Source organism: Furipterus horrens, unplaced genomic scaffold (genome assembly GCF_987537825.1).
Source record: "Furipterus horrens unplaced genomic scaffold, mFurHor1.1.pri manual_scaffold_6, whole genome shotgun sequence".
Taxonomy (NCBI): Eukaryota; Metazoa; Chordata; class Mammalia; order Chiroptera; family Furipteridae; genus Furipterus; species Furipterus horrens.
In genome coordinates, this window is record NW_028327176.1 from 100,511,930 (window position 1) to 100,531,064 (window position 19,135).

The window sequence follows — 19,135 nt, forward strand, 5'->3', positions numbered from 1 at the left end:
AGAATATAGAAAAACCATCGGAGAACAGACATAAGTACTAAAAACATATGACTGAAATTTAATGGTAAACTTATTTCTTAGCAAACTGTCCCCTGAATTACTTCTGATCCATATTGATATTTCTTATGTTTTATAGGTATTGATCTTCTGATCCTTTATTTTTAACATTAAAATTTATGCAGTATAAGTTGAGCCCTTAAAATATGTACAAAATTTAAACTCCATATGGGGACCACTAACAAAAGAAATCAAATTTAAATTTGGATGTAGTTTATTATTTTTATAATTATAAATACTTTGATCATTTTCTTGCACTGTTTAGCCTTATTTGAATGTTAGTAACCTTGCAGAGTTATATCTGTTAAAAGTGTACTTCCGTGCTTGCTTAACCCCCTTACAATAACAAGCATTCTAAATGTGGAACTTTGTAATGATGGGGTGGTAAGTCAGTGGTTTAAGTACACTATAATTCCTTTTTTTTAACTCCTAACTTTTAGGCAGAGAGTTTTTGAATATTGTTTTGTATGCCAGGAAGTGAGTGCTTTATAAGGATTTTAGAACTTTAGTGATAAAAGTATATAGTCCTTTAAGTTTTAATTTAAGGGATTGAGCTTATGATTTTATGACTTAAAGAATTGATGTTCACTCTCTCTGTGTCCTAACAATGCATAGTAACCTCTGTCTATAATTGGTGTTTTGACAGTCTTTTTAGTTAGTAAAATAATGTATGTTTCTAGTAGATGTTTCAGGAATTATAGTCAACTCTATATTTTAAATTATTTTTTGCTTAGAGTATTGAAATACCATATCCACCACAATTTGATTATTTTACATAGTTTCTTACACTTCTTTACATTTAGTAGAGCTCTTCTGTTCTCTTGTAATCAATAAGCTGAAATATATGGGATGGTGTTCTTGTTTTGAGCAGTTAAACTCTAGCTATTACAGCCCTGACCCATGTGACTTAGTTGGTTGGGTGTTGTCCCTGAAAGCAAAAGGTCACCAGTTCTATTCCCGGTCAGAGCACATGCCTGGGATGTGGGTTTGGTCCCCTGTTGGGGCACGATCAGTGTATGTTACGAGAAGCAACTGATTGGTATTTCTCTCCCTTTCTTCTTCCCTTCCCCTCTCTCTAAAAATAAATAAATATAATCCTTAAAAAAGAAAAAGAAACTCAAGCTATTGCTGCTAAAAAGATAATTCTGACTCTAGACGAAAGGTGAACAATATTACCTGAGTCTTCATGGGTAATTTATTCTTATACTCTAAGTTTTCATTGAAGAACTATAGAATAAAAGTTGTAAGAAAACCACTATTATATTTTTCAGGAATGTGGTGAATTCGTAATTTGTTTTGTTACTGATTAGTTTCTATATCAAATCTCAAGATAAAAATTTTTTAGTGTTCCATTTCATTAAAAGCTTTACTTTCCAAGGAGGTGTTATATTTCCATTTTTATAATAAAATGACTCCGTAATCTTTTTTTTGTTTAGTCTCCTTTGTCACTCTCAGTTTCCACTTGCTTGCTTTCAGTCTCCTCCCCACCCCCATTCTATAAACCAGCCACTGTATCTGCTGGGATTTTCCTCCCTGGCATCAGTCTTCTCCATTGTAAGCCTATCAAAATCTCCATTTAAGTATCTAATAGGCATCTTAAACTTAAGTGGTTAAAACTGATCTTCTGTCCCTTTACCCAGATTTGCTCTATACACTCTTATTCATCTGAGTTAATGGCAACTCTAGCCCTCTTTTGGTTAGACCAAAGAATTAAATTCATCTTTTACTCTTCTTTTTAATCTTACACTCCGCATTGTGTGACCTACTAAATAAACATGCAGAATCTGTTTTCTTTTATCACCTCCACTGCTTCTTACCCTGGTATAAGTTTTATTTTTACTGTATAATTGTAACAGCCTGTTAATTTTCATTATCTCCCTACAGAATGTTCATCTTCTAATAGCTACCCATATTAAGTCAGGAACATTCATGTCTCGTAGCCTGTGTACCTGCTGTATAGTATTCCCTCACTTATGGCGGGTATTACATTCTAGACACTCCCATGATAGGTGAAAATCCACGAAGTAGGAACCTTACATTTATTTTAGTATTTATACATATTTTAAGGCTTTATAAACCCTTCCCACACACTTATAAACTGTCCCCAGTCCCTTATTAACCTTTCCCACTCCCGTATTAACCTTTTCCACACTTTTATAAACACTACTTATGTTCTTAAACATATTCTACACTCTTAAACCTACGTAACTTTAACAACATAACGTATACTACCGCAAAATCCCGCGATACAACAAAAAATCTGCGATAATTAAATATAATATTTTTTAAAATCCTGCGATACAATGAGGCCGCGATAAGTGAACCGTGATACAGAGAAGGACTACTGTATACCTTTGGGAATGTTTTTCTTTGATGTACTCATAGTTTTTTGTCTGATTTCAGTAATCTGCTCAGAAGTCACCTTTTCAGTGAGGCCTTTCCTGACAGCTCTGTATAAAACATCCAAAAAGCTGCTGTCCCCACTCTTTAATTTCCTTATCTTCTTTGATGTATTTATTAATTTTCTTATTGTCTGACCCCATGTTAGAATATACATATTGTGCATTTCTGCATACTCAGTTTCTAGAACATTGGCACATTGGTACTCAGTGAATGAATGGTCTTTTGTGGTGTACAGAGAACTTTTCAAACACTTCGTCATGTTAAATTCTCCTAACATTTTTTTTCATCCTCACCTGAGGACATGCTTACTGACTTTAGAAAGGGGAAGGGAGGGGGAAAGATTTGCAAGGCAAACATCGATGTGAGAGATGGGTCACCCTCTGTGTGTTCCCCAATTGGGCCAGGGTTCAAACCTACAACCTAGGCAGGCATTTGCTCTGACTGGGAATCAAACCCACAACCTTTGCGGTTTATGGGATGATGCTCCCACCAGCTAGGGCAGATTCTCCTAACTTTTGAGGAGGTTAGTTCACTCCATTGTAACTGAGAATATTCAACCATGGAGTGGTAAAAATGACAATTGGAAATCTGTTCTGATCTTTTTACCTTGCTATGCTCTTTAACATGTGGGGGAGTGAATGTTACAGAATTCTCACTATTTTAGCCCACTCATTTGCCTGTTGTGTCTTAATTTTCTTTTAATCATACCTATAGAACTGTGTTTTCATGTACTTCGAGCCCTTCAAGAGTTAATGAGCAATGATAGTGAGTACAGCGCCATTTCACATGGAATCGGTGCATTCTTAAATCTGAAATTTGAAAGTCAAAGCCAGTGAAGGGAAACTCTAAATATAAATACTGTTGGGGACCCCTGACCCACAGAGATCCCCTGGTATCGTGGATGAAATGACGACTTCCCAGGCAGCTTGTGCTAGGGGAGAGAAGGCCGGCAAATGTCTGAGAGACAAATGCCTCGATTGCCTTCCTCAAAGGTCTTTTACTGAGTGCAATGAGCTTAAGGTCATATAGCACGCATGTAAAGCTCATCAATCAATGTTAAACAGTGCTGATTACAGGAAACAGATATCATTCAGGGATAACAATTGAAGGACTGTTGAGATCTCCCTCAGGACAGGGTGTGTTGGACTCAAAGACTTCAGATGTCTGTAAAATAGGTAGGGTGAGTTCATTTAGAGTTAAAGTTAAAACCTCTGCTACTGGTACAATAAAGTGATCAAGTGAGGTAAAAGAACAGGGCAAGCTTCAAAGGACAAAAAGCATTTTCTCATGGCCCAATTCCCACTGGAGCCTACTGGCTATAGCATTGAGGCATGTATGCATCCAGCTTTCCAGGTTTTCCGGTCAGGTCTTTCAGGCTTCATTTCCTTCACCTGGCCTAAGCAGGGCTCCAAGTCTCAATACTTTCCCAGGGGGACACTGACAAAATACTACTGTTTAATTTATTCAAAATACATATATTTTTTAATTTAATATATCGTGTGCTGGTTGTTGAGCATATTGTGCAAGGTTCTGGGGATACAGTAATCAGCAACATAGGCACAATTCTTCTCTGTATTTTGAAGCTTTTGGTCCTTTGAAAAAGAAAAGAATATTAAACAGGTGATTATAATTCAACATGAGAAGTGTTTGTGACAGGAGTGTTTAGGGTGATACAGATGTATGTAAGAGAACCCAAACTTAGCAGGATATGAAGGAATGAGCCCCAGAGGAAGTTACAGATTGAGATCCCAGAATGGGTAGGAAATCCCTAGGCAGATTTGTGTCAGAGGGTGAAGAAAGAGCATAGCGTTTTCAAGATCCTGAAGGAGATTCAAGTCAAAGGGATTGCAGAGTGTGTAGTTGGATGTGGTGAGTGTTGAGGCTGGAGAAATTATTGAGTAGGGTTTAAGAAGGCATTACAAAAATGCTAAATCCTGTCACTGAGAAGTCTTAAAGGGAAGTGAAATGATTACATTGTTTTTTAGATTGGTTTGGTTGCATTGTTTAAAGTGGGTTGGAGAAAAGTAGTTCATAACGTTTTGATAAATAAGGTAGAAATTGGGTCAGCTTAAAATAAAGGAATGATTTGGGAATGGAGAAACATGGGTAGAATAGGAGCTATATAGGTGTTGCGGCTACATAGGCGAGATTGAACACTCTGAAGTGGTGTATAAAGTAAGCAAAGGATTTTATTTGCCGGCCAGTCGGGCAGACCCTGAGCTGGTCTCTAACAAGGCTCCGACCTACAATGGAGTCTAAACGCTGGATTATATACTGGTGAGGCCCCCTTTGTTTCTTCTTTGGCAGGAAACAGCCCCAGGAAGAGGGGGCTGGGCAGGACTGCAGGAATGTCTTGGCAGTAACAGGAACAGAAATTTGCAAGGCTATAAGGTTATCTCCGAGGACAGCACTGCTTTCCAGCCAGGGACAGATTCTTTTGAAGCAATTTATCTTCAAAGGGCTAGATATTCTGTAAAGTATAACTTTCACAAATGTTATAAACCAGACACAAGCAAATGGAAGGTGATGGGGGCTAAGGTGCTTTTAGCTTATAAATCACCAATAGTTACATTCCTTCCTACATTCTTCTCTTCAAGGCTTTTTAGCAAGTCCTTGCTACTTCTTACAAAGAACATCTGAAGCCCCTATATATTTACATATTTTGCAGACCTTTGAAACTTTTTACAGGGAATATTTGGTGCCCCTACATAGGTGGTATAAAGAACTGCACCTTGTAATGATGAGATATGGAAATGACTGAGAAAGAAGAACCTGTGGCTACCAGGATTTTTGGCTCAAGAAGCTGTGTACACTTCCAGCCGAGCTGGAGGCCTAGACTGACATGCTCCATCTCCCTCCACAACTAAGAAGGACTACGACTACCACAAAACCAGAAATAACCAGAAGTTCCAGAAAATAAAACTACATGGAAGTCCAACATATGGGGTTATAAACAAGTGGTACTCATCCCGACAGGTAGGAGGGGTGAAGCCAGGGCAGAGAGATCAAGCTGTGCTGCTGGCGGCAGCTGGAGCAATGAGCAGTGGGATGGCGATAAGCACAGACACCCGTATTTAAGGGGAGCCGAGAAGTGCCAGGGGAGCACCCCCAGCTACTGTTCAGACCCATCAGCTCGCGATTCCAACGCCAGGGAAGGCAGACCCCCATTGCCTCAGACAGTGAGGCCCAGAGGGTGTGCGTACAGAGGAGGAGGCTTCCCGGTCTCTCAGCGGACAGTGAACAGCAGGAATCCATTTTGGACCCCTGCCCCCGCACAAAGCACCACAGTGTTGTGAGAAGGTTTGCCTGGTATTGACAAGTGCATAGGGCTCTGCCCCCAATAGCATAGGAGGTGTGACAGCCCACCCAAAAAGGAAAGATAAACAAAAACAGTCAGGATGGCAGGAATCGTGATTGAGATCCTGGTGGCACAGCTGACCAGAAAGCAAATACGTGAATTAACCGATGAACAAATAGATAATCTTCCTGAGGGTCAGGTCAGAGCTATAGTCATAAGGCAGCTTACAGAACTAACAAAAGATTTTGAACAAGATGGGGAAGGAATGAAAGCTAATTCTGCTGAAATGAATGAAAACACATATGAGACAAGTGGTGAGGAAAGGAAAACCAGGGATCAAATCAACAAATCAGAACACAGGGAAGGAACAAACAGTCAACCAGTGCAGAAAGAAGAAACAAAAAGTGAGGAAAATGAGGACAGGCTTAGAAACCTATGGGACAGCTATAAGCAAGCGAACATACGAATTATAGGGTTGCCAGAAGGTGAAAAAGAAGAACTAGAAATTGAAAAATAATGTGAAAAGATAATGAAGCAGAACTTCTCCAACTTGGGGAAGGAAATAGACTTACAGGTCCAGGGAGCACAGAGAGTTCCAGAAAAACTGGACCCATGGAGAACCACTCCAAGACACATTATAATCAAAATGTCAAAAATTAAAGAGAGAATCTTAAAAGCAGCAAGAGAGAAGAAAAGAATTATGTACAAAGGGGTTCCAATTAGACTATGAACTGATTTCTCAACAGAGACTCTGCAGGCAAGAAGGGACTGGCAAATAAATATTCAAAGTAATGAAAATCAAAAACTACAACCACGATTATCCAGCGAAGCTGTCATTCAGAATAGAAGGACAGAGAAAGTGCTTCCAGGACAAAGTAAAACTGAAGGAGTTCATTAGATCCAAACCACTGTTATATGAGATGTTAAAGTGACTTGTTTAGAAGAAGGAGGATCAAAGCTATGAACATTAAAATGAAAACTGTATCACAACAACCAACAACAGAAGCTAGGAAACTGAAACAAAGGCAAACTAAGTAGGCAACGAGAGTGGGAAAAGAATTATAGGTATGGGGAGCATATTGGGGGGAGGTCAGCGGGGAGGGGGAAAGGGAGGGAGATGATGCAGGAATTAAGAAGCATAGTAGGGGGGAGTGGAGTAGACAGGAAGATGTTCAGGAGAACTTTATGCACAACCAATGGGCATGGACTAGGGGGGACAAGTGGAGGAAGGGGGGGTCACTGGGTGGAGGAGAAGAAAGGGTAAAGAAATTGGGAAAACTGTAACAGCATAATCAATAAAACATTTTTTAAAAACTTAAGTTTGTAGATTCCAGTTGGAAGGCCAACTAACTGTATAACGTACAGTTTCATTTTAAATAGTTGTGTGTCCTTTAACAACCAGCTACATTCTGGTAAATGTGGTAGGTGATTTCTTGTGTGAACATCATAGAGTGAATTTACACAAACCTAGATGGTGTATTTACTATACACTGAAGCTCTGTGGTACATCCTTTCGCTCCTAAGGCTACAGACCTGTCCAGCATGTTACTGTACTGAATATTGCAGGCAATTGTGTATCTAACATCTAAACATGGAAGAGGTACAGTAAAAATATAGTAAGAAAATAGAAAATGGTATATCTATATGGGTCACTTGCCATCAAGGACTGGAATTTGCCGTGGTGAGTCAGTGAATGAGTGGTGAGTGAATGTGAAGGCCTAGTTCATTGTACACTGCTATAGATTTTATAAACACTGTACACTTAGGCTACACTAAGTATTTTTCTTCAATAATTTAACCTTAGCTTACTGTAACTTTTTTGCCTTGAATTTTATTAAGTAGAAAAGTTATAGTAAGTAATGCATTGCACTACGATTTTGTGACAGCTATGACATACCTAGGTAATCAGAATTTTTCTTCTCCATTGTAGCCTTATGGGACCACTGATATTATGCAGTCCGTTGATTACCCAAATATTGTTGTATAGTACTTGACTATATTATGGCATAGGTTTCAGAAAAGAATGAAAAAAGATACTCTGTGCAAAACACATGAAATCTAGGGTGGTTATAATAATTTCAAAGTATATTTCAGGAAAATAAACATTACCAAGAATAAAAAGGAATATTTTATAATGATAGTTCAAAAATTTTACATAACAATTCTAAATATGTATAACCTAATACCAGAACTTGAAAATACATGAGGCAGAAACTGCCAGAACTGAAACAGATCCACAAGTAGATTTGAACATGCTTTTCTCAGTAACTAATAGAACCAATGGAAAAAAATAAAAAAGGATTTATAATAAGACTTAAATAACTTCAGATGAGTGGACCTAATTGACATTTACAGAACAGTTAACCCAACAACAGAATACACAGTCTTTTGAAGAGTACATGAAATATTTACCAGATAGATCCTATGTTTGGGAATCAAACAACTCTCAATGAATTTAAAAGTTTTGAAGTTATGCAGAGTAGGTTTTATGACTAGAATGGAATTATTTAAAAACAGATACTGGGGAGATCTTCAGGTATATAGAAATTAAGTAACACTTGTAAATAACCTGTGGATCAAAGAAGAAATGAGGGAAATTAGAATGGTTTTTGAAATGAATAAAAATGGAAACACAACACACCAGAATTTGTGGAATGCAGGTAAATCAGCACCTGTTGAGAAGTTTATAGCTTTAAAAGCTGATAAAAAAAAGAAAAGTATAAAAATCTATAATTAAATTTATATTTTAGACTAGTAAGAGCAAATTAATTCTGAAATAATTAGAAGGAAAGAAATAAGAGCCCAAAAATATGAAATTAAAAACAAATCAGCAATCAAGGAAATCAACAAGTTTAATAGTTGAGTTTTTCAAAAAGATAAAAGAATTGATAAAGCTGATCAAAGAAATAAGAAACAAATATTATGATAATCAGACATGGAGTATCGCTACAGATCAGACAATATAGACATAATAAGGAAATGATGTCTATAATTTGACAATTTAGATAACATATACAAATCCCTTGGAAAGTGTAACTTAACCAAAACCGACAGATGAAATAAACACTTGATAGTCCAGAAAACTGAATTATGAAATATGCTCACACAAAGAAAATTTTCTACCTAGGTAATGTGGTTTCACTGCTGAATTCTATCCAGTATTTAGTCTTAACATAAATTCAAATTTCTCAGATCTGTATGGCTTTATCAAAATCTGATGAAGTCATTACGGAATTACAAACTATTATGATCATAAACACAGAAATTCTTAATAAAGCATTACCATATCAAATCCAACAAAATATGTGATACATTATGACTAATGGGGTTTATCCCACAAATTCAAAGTTAATATAATTACCACATTTCCAGTTTAAAGGAGAAAAACCATATGGACATCTCAATAGATGCAAAAAGGAATTTTTACCTATTCAACACTTAATGACAAAAACTATTAATAGCCACAGAAGGGAACGTTTAGTATCGGATAAAGCTTGTCTATGAGAAATCTGCAGCTAACTTCTTAATGGTAGATAAAAAGGAATGAAAGAAGTGAGGAAGCATGGATGACTTGTGCATATTCTGCTTAGCAGGAGACGCAGACAGAAAAGGGACTCTATATGATTAAATTTGGATCTCTAAAAAGGACACATCTATATTGACAGATAGGATCGGTGGTTTCTTGAGAATAGAGAGTGGGAAGGATTGACTCTGAGATGGTAAACAGTATCCTTTTAAGAGTGACAGAAATGTTCTATATCTTAAATGTTGGTGTTACATGGGGCACACATTTGTCAAAAATTATTGGATTGTCCATTTAAAATGGGTTTATTTAATTGTATGTAAATATTCTCTCAATAAAGCTGACTTAAAACTTTATTACAAAATGTCTAAAATGGGGGATCCACAAAAACCTGGAATTATCTTCTGGAGAGTAGGCCCCTTGTAGTACAGGCTCCCCCTACCCCCCAGCCTCTGACTAGGTGAGTGTTCTAGGAACCCATCTGTATCAGTGCACCAGCTGGCATTGTTGTGAGAGGCTGCATTCAGCTTCAGTGAATTTTTTTTTTTGAAGGCTCAACACATTGCCCACTTCATGATGGGTGATTCACGAGTGTACCTGCCCACACTGCACTGAGCATTCAGCAGTTTTTGACCAAAAACGGCATGTGCACACGCCTGCTGCCCCTGCCCCCGTGCCCATGCCCATGTTCTTTATTCACCCCACCTCATCCAACCTCACTCAAGAGTGACATCTTCTATTTCCCGGATGAAAAAAGTCCTCAAAGGGAAACCTTTTGCTGATGTGGAAGAGGTGAAACAAGCAAATAAAACGGCAGAAGCACTAAAAGGCATCAAAATCAGTGAGTTCAAAAAACGGTTTGGGGGGAAAAAAAACTTTTGAGCTGTGAGAAAAAGTCTCTATAGGTATATTGCATCAAATGGAATGCTTTGAAGGTGACTGAAGTTTAAACATGTAAGAGTAAATGCACAAATTTTAATAAATTCTGGGTATTTTTGGGTCCCCCTCTCATACGTGCCTTAGGCTCATATTGAAAGTGAGTTATAGTTAGAATAGAGCATTGTTAGCATTATATTTCCTACGTTCATAAAAGTTATTTTTATTAACTACTCAGGTATTTTAAAATGTGTGATTGGAGGCTTTTGTTATTTGATCATTATTCTAAAATTTTTAAAGCTGATTTTGGAGTCCTCAGGAATTAACTTCCAACGTTGACCGTTATTTATACCTTCTATGACCTAGGGGTAGTTCTTAACATCTCTTTGCCTAGTTTACTTGTTTTAAAAATGATGAGTAGCACTGCTTAATGTTAAGCCTATGGGTGGTTATAAAAATTAGATATAATTCATGTAAAGTGCTTAGCAAGTGCTTGGTACAGATTAAGCACAGAATAAATGATAGCTGCCATTTTTACTATTACCCGTTGTTCTTACTGTTAAATTTCAACATACTGTTTTAGTTTAGTGAGCTGAAAATTATGTGTTTCTTTCCGTTTCTCATCCCCATTCTGAAATGTTTCTGGAATTTTTTTGTATGATTTACTCTAGAACTTTATTTCTTAGATTATAAAGCCCATTGAGAATCTGTTATAAGCTTTGCTGCTTTTATCCAGAAAAATGAGCAAATACCCACATAGTTTTCCATGAGGTTGTTAATTAACTCGTTGAGGCCTCTAAATAAGAACCTTTGCTACTGAGAAAGAATGTGGAAACAGCTTTCTTACCATATAATGTTAGGTTTTGTTTAATATTTATTTATTTGTTTATTTACTTATTTATTACCACTATAATGTGCTTCAAATTTAGACTTATGTTACTTCATCCGTGAGTTAAGATGACAGGTCTTGAATTGCTGACTTCTTAAAATAAAAATGTGCTGATATTCTCAGTTTTTGTGTTCGGAAACTCACCCTAACTTTAATCAGATTGAGTTGTTTAACTTTTAAAAATGGTTAACTTTATCTTTTTAATTCTTCACTCTTATATTTTATATCATCTTGTCCAAAGCTATAAATTTGACATGTTGTTGTAAAGATCATATATAATATGATTTCCTCTTTCTTAATTAGCATTTTACTAATTAAAAATACCTGAATTGTTATTGTTTTATACAACATCCGGAAAAATATCAATGTAATGGTGTTGGTGGTATAGTGGTGAGCATAGCTGCCTTCCAGAAAAATATCAATGTAAATGTATCTTACTTTCTTGGATATGTTAGCATTTAGTCATTTAATTTATTACTTTATTTTATATTTTTTATTAGGAGTTACAGAGTATAAACACAGTGGAAAGGGAGGAGTATGAAAAATGTCAGGAAGCTAGGTGTCATTCTTCAAAAACAAATTATTCTTTCAGAAACTGTTTGGACTGGGCCTGCCTTATCTTTCCCCTCTCTGGGGAATGGGAATGAAAGTGCACCTGGATCAGTTGCACAGCCAAAGAAAATTAAAGGAATTGGATTTGGTGATATTTTTAAAGAAGGCTCTGTGAAACTTAGGACAAGAACATCCAGTAGTGAAATAGAAGAGAAGAAATCAGAAAAGGTAATACAAATTAACTTCACTTAGATTAACTCTGCTGTTATTCTCCTTAAGCATTTTGCAGAATGTAAGTTACTTTGCAACTCTTAAATGTCCTATTTTGAAATCTCTAGTCATTGGTTAAGAAGACTTGTGAGAAGCTCTTCAAGTTTACAGCAATTAATGTTAATGTTTGATTTTTATAGAATTAGAATGTTTTGTGGTAAATTTACACAAATGCTTATTAGTGGAAGCTTTAGAGTTACAATTTTCAGTTTAAAATTAGAAAAGGCAAAGCATTTTTTTTTCCTTTTAAAGCTAAAATTATATATATTTTTTCAGGCCTCAAATAGGCCATTTTAAAATGGCTTCTCAATAAGAAACTAAGTTTATTAGGCACTGCTTAACTTTCCTGTGGTTTGTCAGCGATGGTGAAATCTACTCATCGCCCCCTGTAAATGTATAGAGAACTTTATTTTTCTTTAGCATTTCACTAGCATTGTGAAATAAATCAAAGTGAATGTACCATAAATTTTAGTCTCTAATAAGAGATTTTTAACTAAATGCTTAACTTTTTATTTTGGGGAAAAATAGCTACAATCTTAAGAGCATTTAATTTCAAAGGTATTGTTCTTGGTGTTAACATCTGGGAACTTCAGATCCAGTGTTCAGATAGGAGGCTTTTCCTGTGACCTTTTTAAGGGTATTGTTTCTCTTGTAGCTCTTGTTTGTATGTCTTTATTTAACTCTTAAGAGTTTTAAGTACTTCAGTATTTATTTGCCTGGTTTAGCAATATTTCACTTTTAAGACTCTTGGTTGGTGAAGTATATTCTGAAGTTTTCTCCTAAAATGTTTCAACATTTTTTTTCTTTCCTAGCGTCCCACATATTTTCTCATGTAATTATGATTTGAGTTCAAGAAAGAAAATTAGTACTTTGACACCTGTCTTCTCCTAGCTCTTGAGACTGTAGCCTTAAGATTATGGGGCCTAATTGATTCTTGGTTTTAAAGATAAAGATTGGAGTTCTTACTGTTTTGGGAGTGCTGCCGTATAACCATATAATAGCTAGGAATGTTTGAGAAGCAATGTCTGCATGAGGAGGGACATTAGATAAATGATCTGGGTCCCCTTTTCAACTCTAAAGCTTATGATTGTATTGAGTAACTTCATTTGATTAATGATATCACTAACAAGTTTTCTTTTTAAGAATTAGTATCTTTATTAAACAAATTAAAACTGCAAAAACAAATAGTGCCTTTTTTTTTTAAACCCCTGCTTTAAAGTGCTATCTTATCTCTGGCTCTGGAATCATCTATTTTGCTTTGGAAGGTCTTTCAGGACAACTTGAGCAGTCTTGTCAGGTGACATTAGAAAGGAATATATGTGGGCAAGTCATTAGTAATGGCATTTAAAAGAAGATGCCCAGACCCACCAGCTTCGGGTCCAGGTTTGTTAATAAGAGACACAGTTGTGGAACAGGGGCTCACATCTGTTTTTCTGGGTGAGTATCCTCAGATAGTTTGTAGAGTTGGTGGTACATTTTTAGCTCATTTTGTCTTTCCCAGTGAATCTTAGAGGCTTCATATCACAAGCATAGTGTTTGGTACTGGGAAGCTGCATGAGATTCTGTTTCAAGATATTTAACAAGAAGTTCTGAAAAAGAGCTCATAGACTGTTGCATTGGTTCCAGACGTGTGTTGGGGACACTTTTTGATCCAAGCCACCTGGTCATCCACCTGATAATGCCACCTTGCTCTTCATTGAACAGCTGCTCTATTTCTTTGTTTTTGACACCCACAGTGCTTCCCATTAACTGTAACACTTCACAACGTGTTTTGGTGTTTGAAAATATCCTCTAAAGGGGATATTTTTCTTCTGTGCTACTTAGTAAGTTCATTAATTTCTTTTGTATGTTATCTAGCACTTCCTGTTGGACCTCATTTTGTTTTTTTAAATTCTTTAATTTGTTCTTCCTTCTGATCAAAGCCAGCAACCCATATAACACCCACTGCATTCCGCCTAGACTATCTGCCTTCTCTATCCATTTAGCTAGGACCAACTTCAGGTTAGCTAGTGCGTGAGCATACTGCTTTTCTTATTCCCAAGACAGCAAGTTGTAATGCACATTTATCTCTCTCTGGTGACAACATTCATGGTCATCATAGCTGTTTGCTGTGAAAGTCTGAGCAAAACACCTCCAATGGCTAACCTGAGCTTCAATTGTTATAGCTTTATTTGGTAGTCTGTTTATTTCCTGTTGTGATTAAGGTGGGTCAGGAAAGTTCATATCATCTCTGTTGCAAGCTGAAGCATCAGGGTTCATGTCATAACCCAATAAAGGTGACACAGGGGTTGACGGTACAAGACCAGCTTCCAAAATTCCCAACTGAGTGGCTAACTGCAGCTTTGCAACTTATTCGTTAGCACGATCTTTTTTAAAAAGATGATTTCTAAGTCTTTGTCTTGTAAGCAACAGATGCATGAGGGTTGATGTCACCACCCAGTGAAGGTGATGCAGGAGTTGATGGTACAAGGCCAGCTCCAGAAATTCCTGACTGAGTGACTGACTGCAGCTTCTGTAACTTATGCTAATTTTAACACCTAGGAGCTGCAAGGTCTGGCGTGGGCCTAACAGGGGGCTCTTCCAGTGACACATCCCCAGTGGGCCTCCTTTGCTTTCTCTGTCTGAGAAAATACACATTGCCTTTGACTTCATTGTCACATAGTTCATGTTGTCCTACAGCTTGTGATTTCCATGGCACAATATTTTTTACATTTGAGGTTGAATTCACATAGCGACACATATCTATCTTAAGAGCACAGGTGGATGTGTTTCGGCAAACGTCCACTGTTGTGCACTGCACCTACACCAGTAATCTTTCCATTACCACTTATAATGCCACTCTTCCAGAGCTGTCATTAGTGAGAGTTGTCCCAGAGTCACCCTACAGAATGGCCTTGTGAGGCCTGCTTTGATCATTGATCTAGGAATTGATAAAGTGGGGAGCACATTTGTTATGTTTGCAGGTGACACCAGACTGGAAGATATGGTGGTTAGAATGGGGAGAAATTAAAGTGACTGTCTTAAAAGTTAAACAGAATATACCATGATAGATAAGTTAACAGTATGTTTACATTTTTAACTGATGAAATCTAAGGTCAAATAGAGTGTTATTTCTGGGGAGAAAATTCAAGGAAACAGTAGTATAAAATGGCAGAGGACTTAACTGTACTAAGATATAGTGGAAAATTGTCTACTATAATTATAATACGACTACAGTTATTAACAGTGTTTTCATTTAGATAACAACAATAAAGTATCAAGACTTCTCTATTCATTGTAGGGAAGTTGAATGATGTTTAAGAGATTACTTTCTAGGTTTGAGTCTGGGTCCTGCTAAATTATTCTTATCGTAGTGGGGTTATGTAACTGTTGCCTGTTCTATAAAAGGAGTACATGTTAATGCCTACTTCATGCAGGGTGTTCTGCAGATTAAGCTATAATGTGTGTGAAGTTCTTCACTCAGGGATTGATCCACAGTAAGTTTTTAAATGCTAATATTATTTTAGAGGTTCTAAAATTAGGGTTCTGTGTTATGGGTATCAGAGTATTTTTATCATAGAACTAGGGAGAACTTTTAAAAGTTAGAAGTTCTGAGGTATCATTTCAGTAGCTTTTGAGATCTTTCTCTTGGCAGAGTTTTCAGTCACCTTACTAACCTGACTCTTAAGTACCCTTAAGGAAAGCTGGGTAATTGTAAATGGAAATTTTATCTAACAATATGATCTTTATCCTAACTTAAAATATTTGTTCTCATCCTTCTCTATTCTAGCCCTTAATCATACAGTCACTAGGATCCAGAACTCAGAGTGTGGAGATAAAAACAGACACTGAAGGTAAAATTAAAGGTAAGTGTTTGAATAAAATTTTTATACTAGGAATGAAAGATGCTCAAAATATATTAGATTTTTTGAAGACATTTGTCAGTACTGTACTACCTGATCAGAGTATTAAATCCTGCTAGATATAAGCACCACGAGGTCAAGGTTTTTAATATGCTTTGCTCATTAATGTTCCACCCCCACAGTTAGAACTATACCTAGAGCATAGTAGGACTTAGTAAGTAGTTAAATGAATGATTAATGAAATTGTTACTTAATTCAACTTATAGTATTGGCTGAAATTATTAAATTCAATTTAATAGCTTCTAGTGTACATTTCTTTGCATAAAATAGAGACTTCATACATATTCATTGAAAGAATCAATTTATATAAGCCACATTATTTACATTCTTTATTTTAGCTAAGGAATATTGTAGAACGTTATTTGCCTATGAAGGTACTAATGAAGATGAACTTACTTTTAAAGAGGGAGAGGTAATCCATCTGATAAGTAAGGTAAGATTTTTCTCTGTTCTTCATTTAATCATATCATGTAATTTATTCATAGAAATATTTCTCAGTATTTGTACATTCCCCCTAGCATGTGAGCTTTAGAAGAGCTCGGACTTTGTCTTATTTTATTTCTATGTCCTGAGAAAACCTGCACATCAGTGAGTGCTCAGAGAGGTGGTTTTTTTGTTTGCTTGTTTGTTTGTATGTTTGTTTGGGGGGTTTTGTTTGTTTTGTTTTTAAATTTTTACTGTCTTTGTTATAATTGATATATTGGAAAATTACAATCATGTTGTGTTTTTTTCTTTAACCCTAATCCCCTCCATGTTTCTCTTATTACTTTTTCTTTTATTTCATTCCATTTTTTCCCACCTAATGTTTGTTGCATTCTTTTTAATAAGAAACAACAAGAAATAATAAGGAAATAATTTAGATGTCCATCAACGTGTAAATATTTATGAAACTTTATACTGTGGGCAATAGTGCGGTTATTTAAAGGAATGAGATAGTTTTATAATTTGGAATGAATTGAGGCAAAAGAAGAAGGAAACCTAGTGTTATTGGGGTATGGGCAGAATCCTATAATTAGTATTTGTAATAGAGCAAAATTATGAATATTTTGGTTTTTTGGTATAATTCTGTTGAACAGCTTTTGAAATCCAATCCCCCCCACTTTTTTTTTTGTTTGTTTTTTTTACTCCTTTCCCAAGGACATGCTTACTGATTTTAGAGAGCGGGGGAAGAGGGGGAGAACCATGAATCGATCACCTCTCGTATGCACTGTGACCGAGGACCAAACCTATAATTGTAGGCATGTGCCTTGTCCAGGAATTGAAACCATGACCGTTATGTCTATGGGAGGACGCTTCAACCAACTGAGCCACATTGGCCAGGGTGCCATTGTTTTAAATTAATAATCAGTTAGTTCACTGTATGTCAGTTTGAAAATTCATACAGTTTGGACTAATTTTTCATGAAAGGATGGCTTTTGGGAGGAGTTGAAGAAGATCCTGTTCATTTCTAATGCAAGTGAATGATGTGATTCATATTTGGTATATAAAATGTTGGGAAGAATGTTAAGATACACATTCTCTGTTTATTGTCCTTTCCATGTTCTTTCTTTTTTCTTTTCTCCTCCCTGACAACTTTTTTTTTAAGTCTTCACCTGAAGATATGTTTTTGTTTTTTTTTTACTGATTTTAGAGAGGGAAGAAGGGGGATGGGGGAGAAAGAGATATCAAGACATCGATCTATTGCCTCCCATACACACCCTGACCGGGGATTAGACCTGCAGCCTTCCGGATTACAGGGTGGCGCTGCAACCAACTGAGCCAACCGGCCAGGGCATCCAAGAACTTCTTATCCTTATAAATTAAATTTAAAATTACTTAATTTTAAAAAAATTAAACCTAATTTTATAACTACTGCTAGAGGTAATATGAGGAATATTTTCTATTAGGAGGACCTCATGATCTTTTAGGTCTTTTTTTTTTTTTTCTTGCAAAAATAATAGAATTAAACAGGTTTCTATTTTGTAATTTTTTTCCTTATTTAAAGATAACCCTTATGATCTTAATTATCCATTTTGCATTCTAGGAAACTGGAGAAGCTGGCTGGTGGAAGGGTGAACTTAATGGCAAAGAAGGAGTATTTCCAGACAATTTTGCTGTTCAGATAAATGAACTGGATAAGGACTTTCCAGTAAGCTTTTATTTTTTAATGGTGATAAAGAACCTTTAATGGTTTAAAGAAAGAACCTTTTGCCAATATTTCTTTCTAAACAGGGTTTATATATTGTTACTCAATAATGTTATGAGGATTTTAGATTCATAACTTCATGTAACTTACTTGAATTATTTAAACAACAAAACAGTATTTCAGTTCTGTGCTTTTATTCCTGGTTTTCTTTCCCCATTGATTATATTGGAGAGTAACCTTAGACTCATTACTATATTATAATTTAAAAAAAAAAAAAAAAGCTGGCTATGTATGCTAGACAAATTAGCACTTGCCTGGAAGAAATTATATATTTTTTTTACTTTTCTTGAAAATAAGGCAGTGTTGATCTTACTGTTTATTCTATCAGTGCATTTTGGGGAGAGTAAAAAGCATCTTTGCCTCCTTTTAGGATTTAATATGTCTATTTTATTTCCCACGGTGAATAAAGTGAGGCTGAGTTTCATCAGTGATCTTTTGGTTTTCTGCAACTTGATCCCTTTTTTTCCCCCTGTAGAGCAGTGGATCCAGTTTAGTTTTTAAATAAAGTAGGAGAAAGGGGAATTAGAAAGCAGACACACAGCAAGACAGTCTACCATTTTGATTTAGGCCAATGCAGAAATCAGTAATCTTTTCAGTCTTTCATTTAGGTAAGTAAATTGGAGCTTACTCTCTGGAGGCTTACACTGTCTGAGGCCCTTCCTTTGCTGGATTTGATTCACTATTGATTCAGCCTTAAATGTGCTTTGTTTTTATACTTTTCTTAATAAACACACATTGTTGATTATTATTACAGACAAAAGAAAATGTGTATTTACTATAAGAAAGCTGTAAAAACTCACTAAAATTCAGCAGTAAGAAATTTTGGCACAAATCCTTATATAATGAGTTATTTCCATCAGTTTCCACTTATAAAGTTTGATTTAAATGTATATTAATCATTAAGGTCCAGTTTCAGTTTCCTTGGTTATAGGTCCTTTAGATTTTCTCTTTCTCTTCTCTGTCCTTAACCACTGAAACAGTTAGAAGTATTTTTTTTTAATTTCTTTTTCATGTTCTTTTTTAAATCATTTTTTATTGTTATTCTATTACAGTTGTGCCAAATTTTCCCCTTTGCCCTCCTCCACCCATCCCACCCCCACTCCCACAGTCAATGCTCACACTGTTTTCCATGTCCATGAATCATTTATACATGTTCTTTTCCAGCCCCTTCCTGTCCTCT

The 19,135-nt window shown here is 36.0% G+C and overlaps 1 protein-coding gene across 2 annotated transcripts in view; it reads left to right on the forward strand.

Annotated features, from left to right (window-relative positions):
* The window catches only part of CD2AP (CD2 associated protein), a 121,918-nt gene that overhangs the window by 62,765 nt on the left and 40,018 nt on the right, over nt 1-19,135 (forward strand). For both annotated transcript variants that reach the window (XM_090282557.1, XM_090282558.1), the window contains 4 exons: nt 11,639-11,826; nt 15,638-15,713; nt 16,109-16,203; nt 17,794-17,898. In XM_090282557.1, the coding sequence (XP_090138683.1) occupies nt 11,639-11,826; nt 15,638-15,713; nt 16,109-16,203; nt 17,794-17,898 (464 nt within the window). The remainder of the gene's footprint in view (nt 1-11,638; nt 11,827-15,637; nt 15,714-16,108; nt 16,204-17,793; nt 17,899-19,135) is intronic.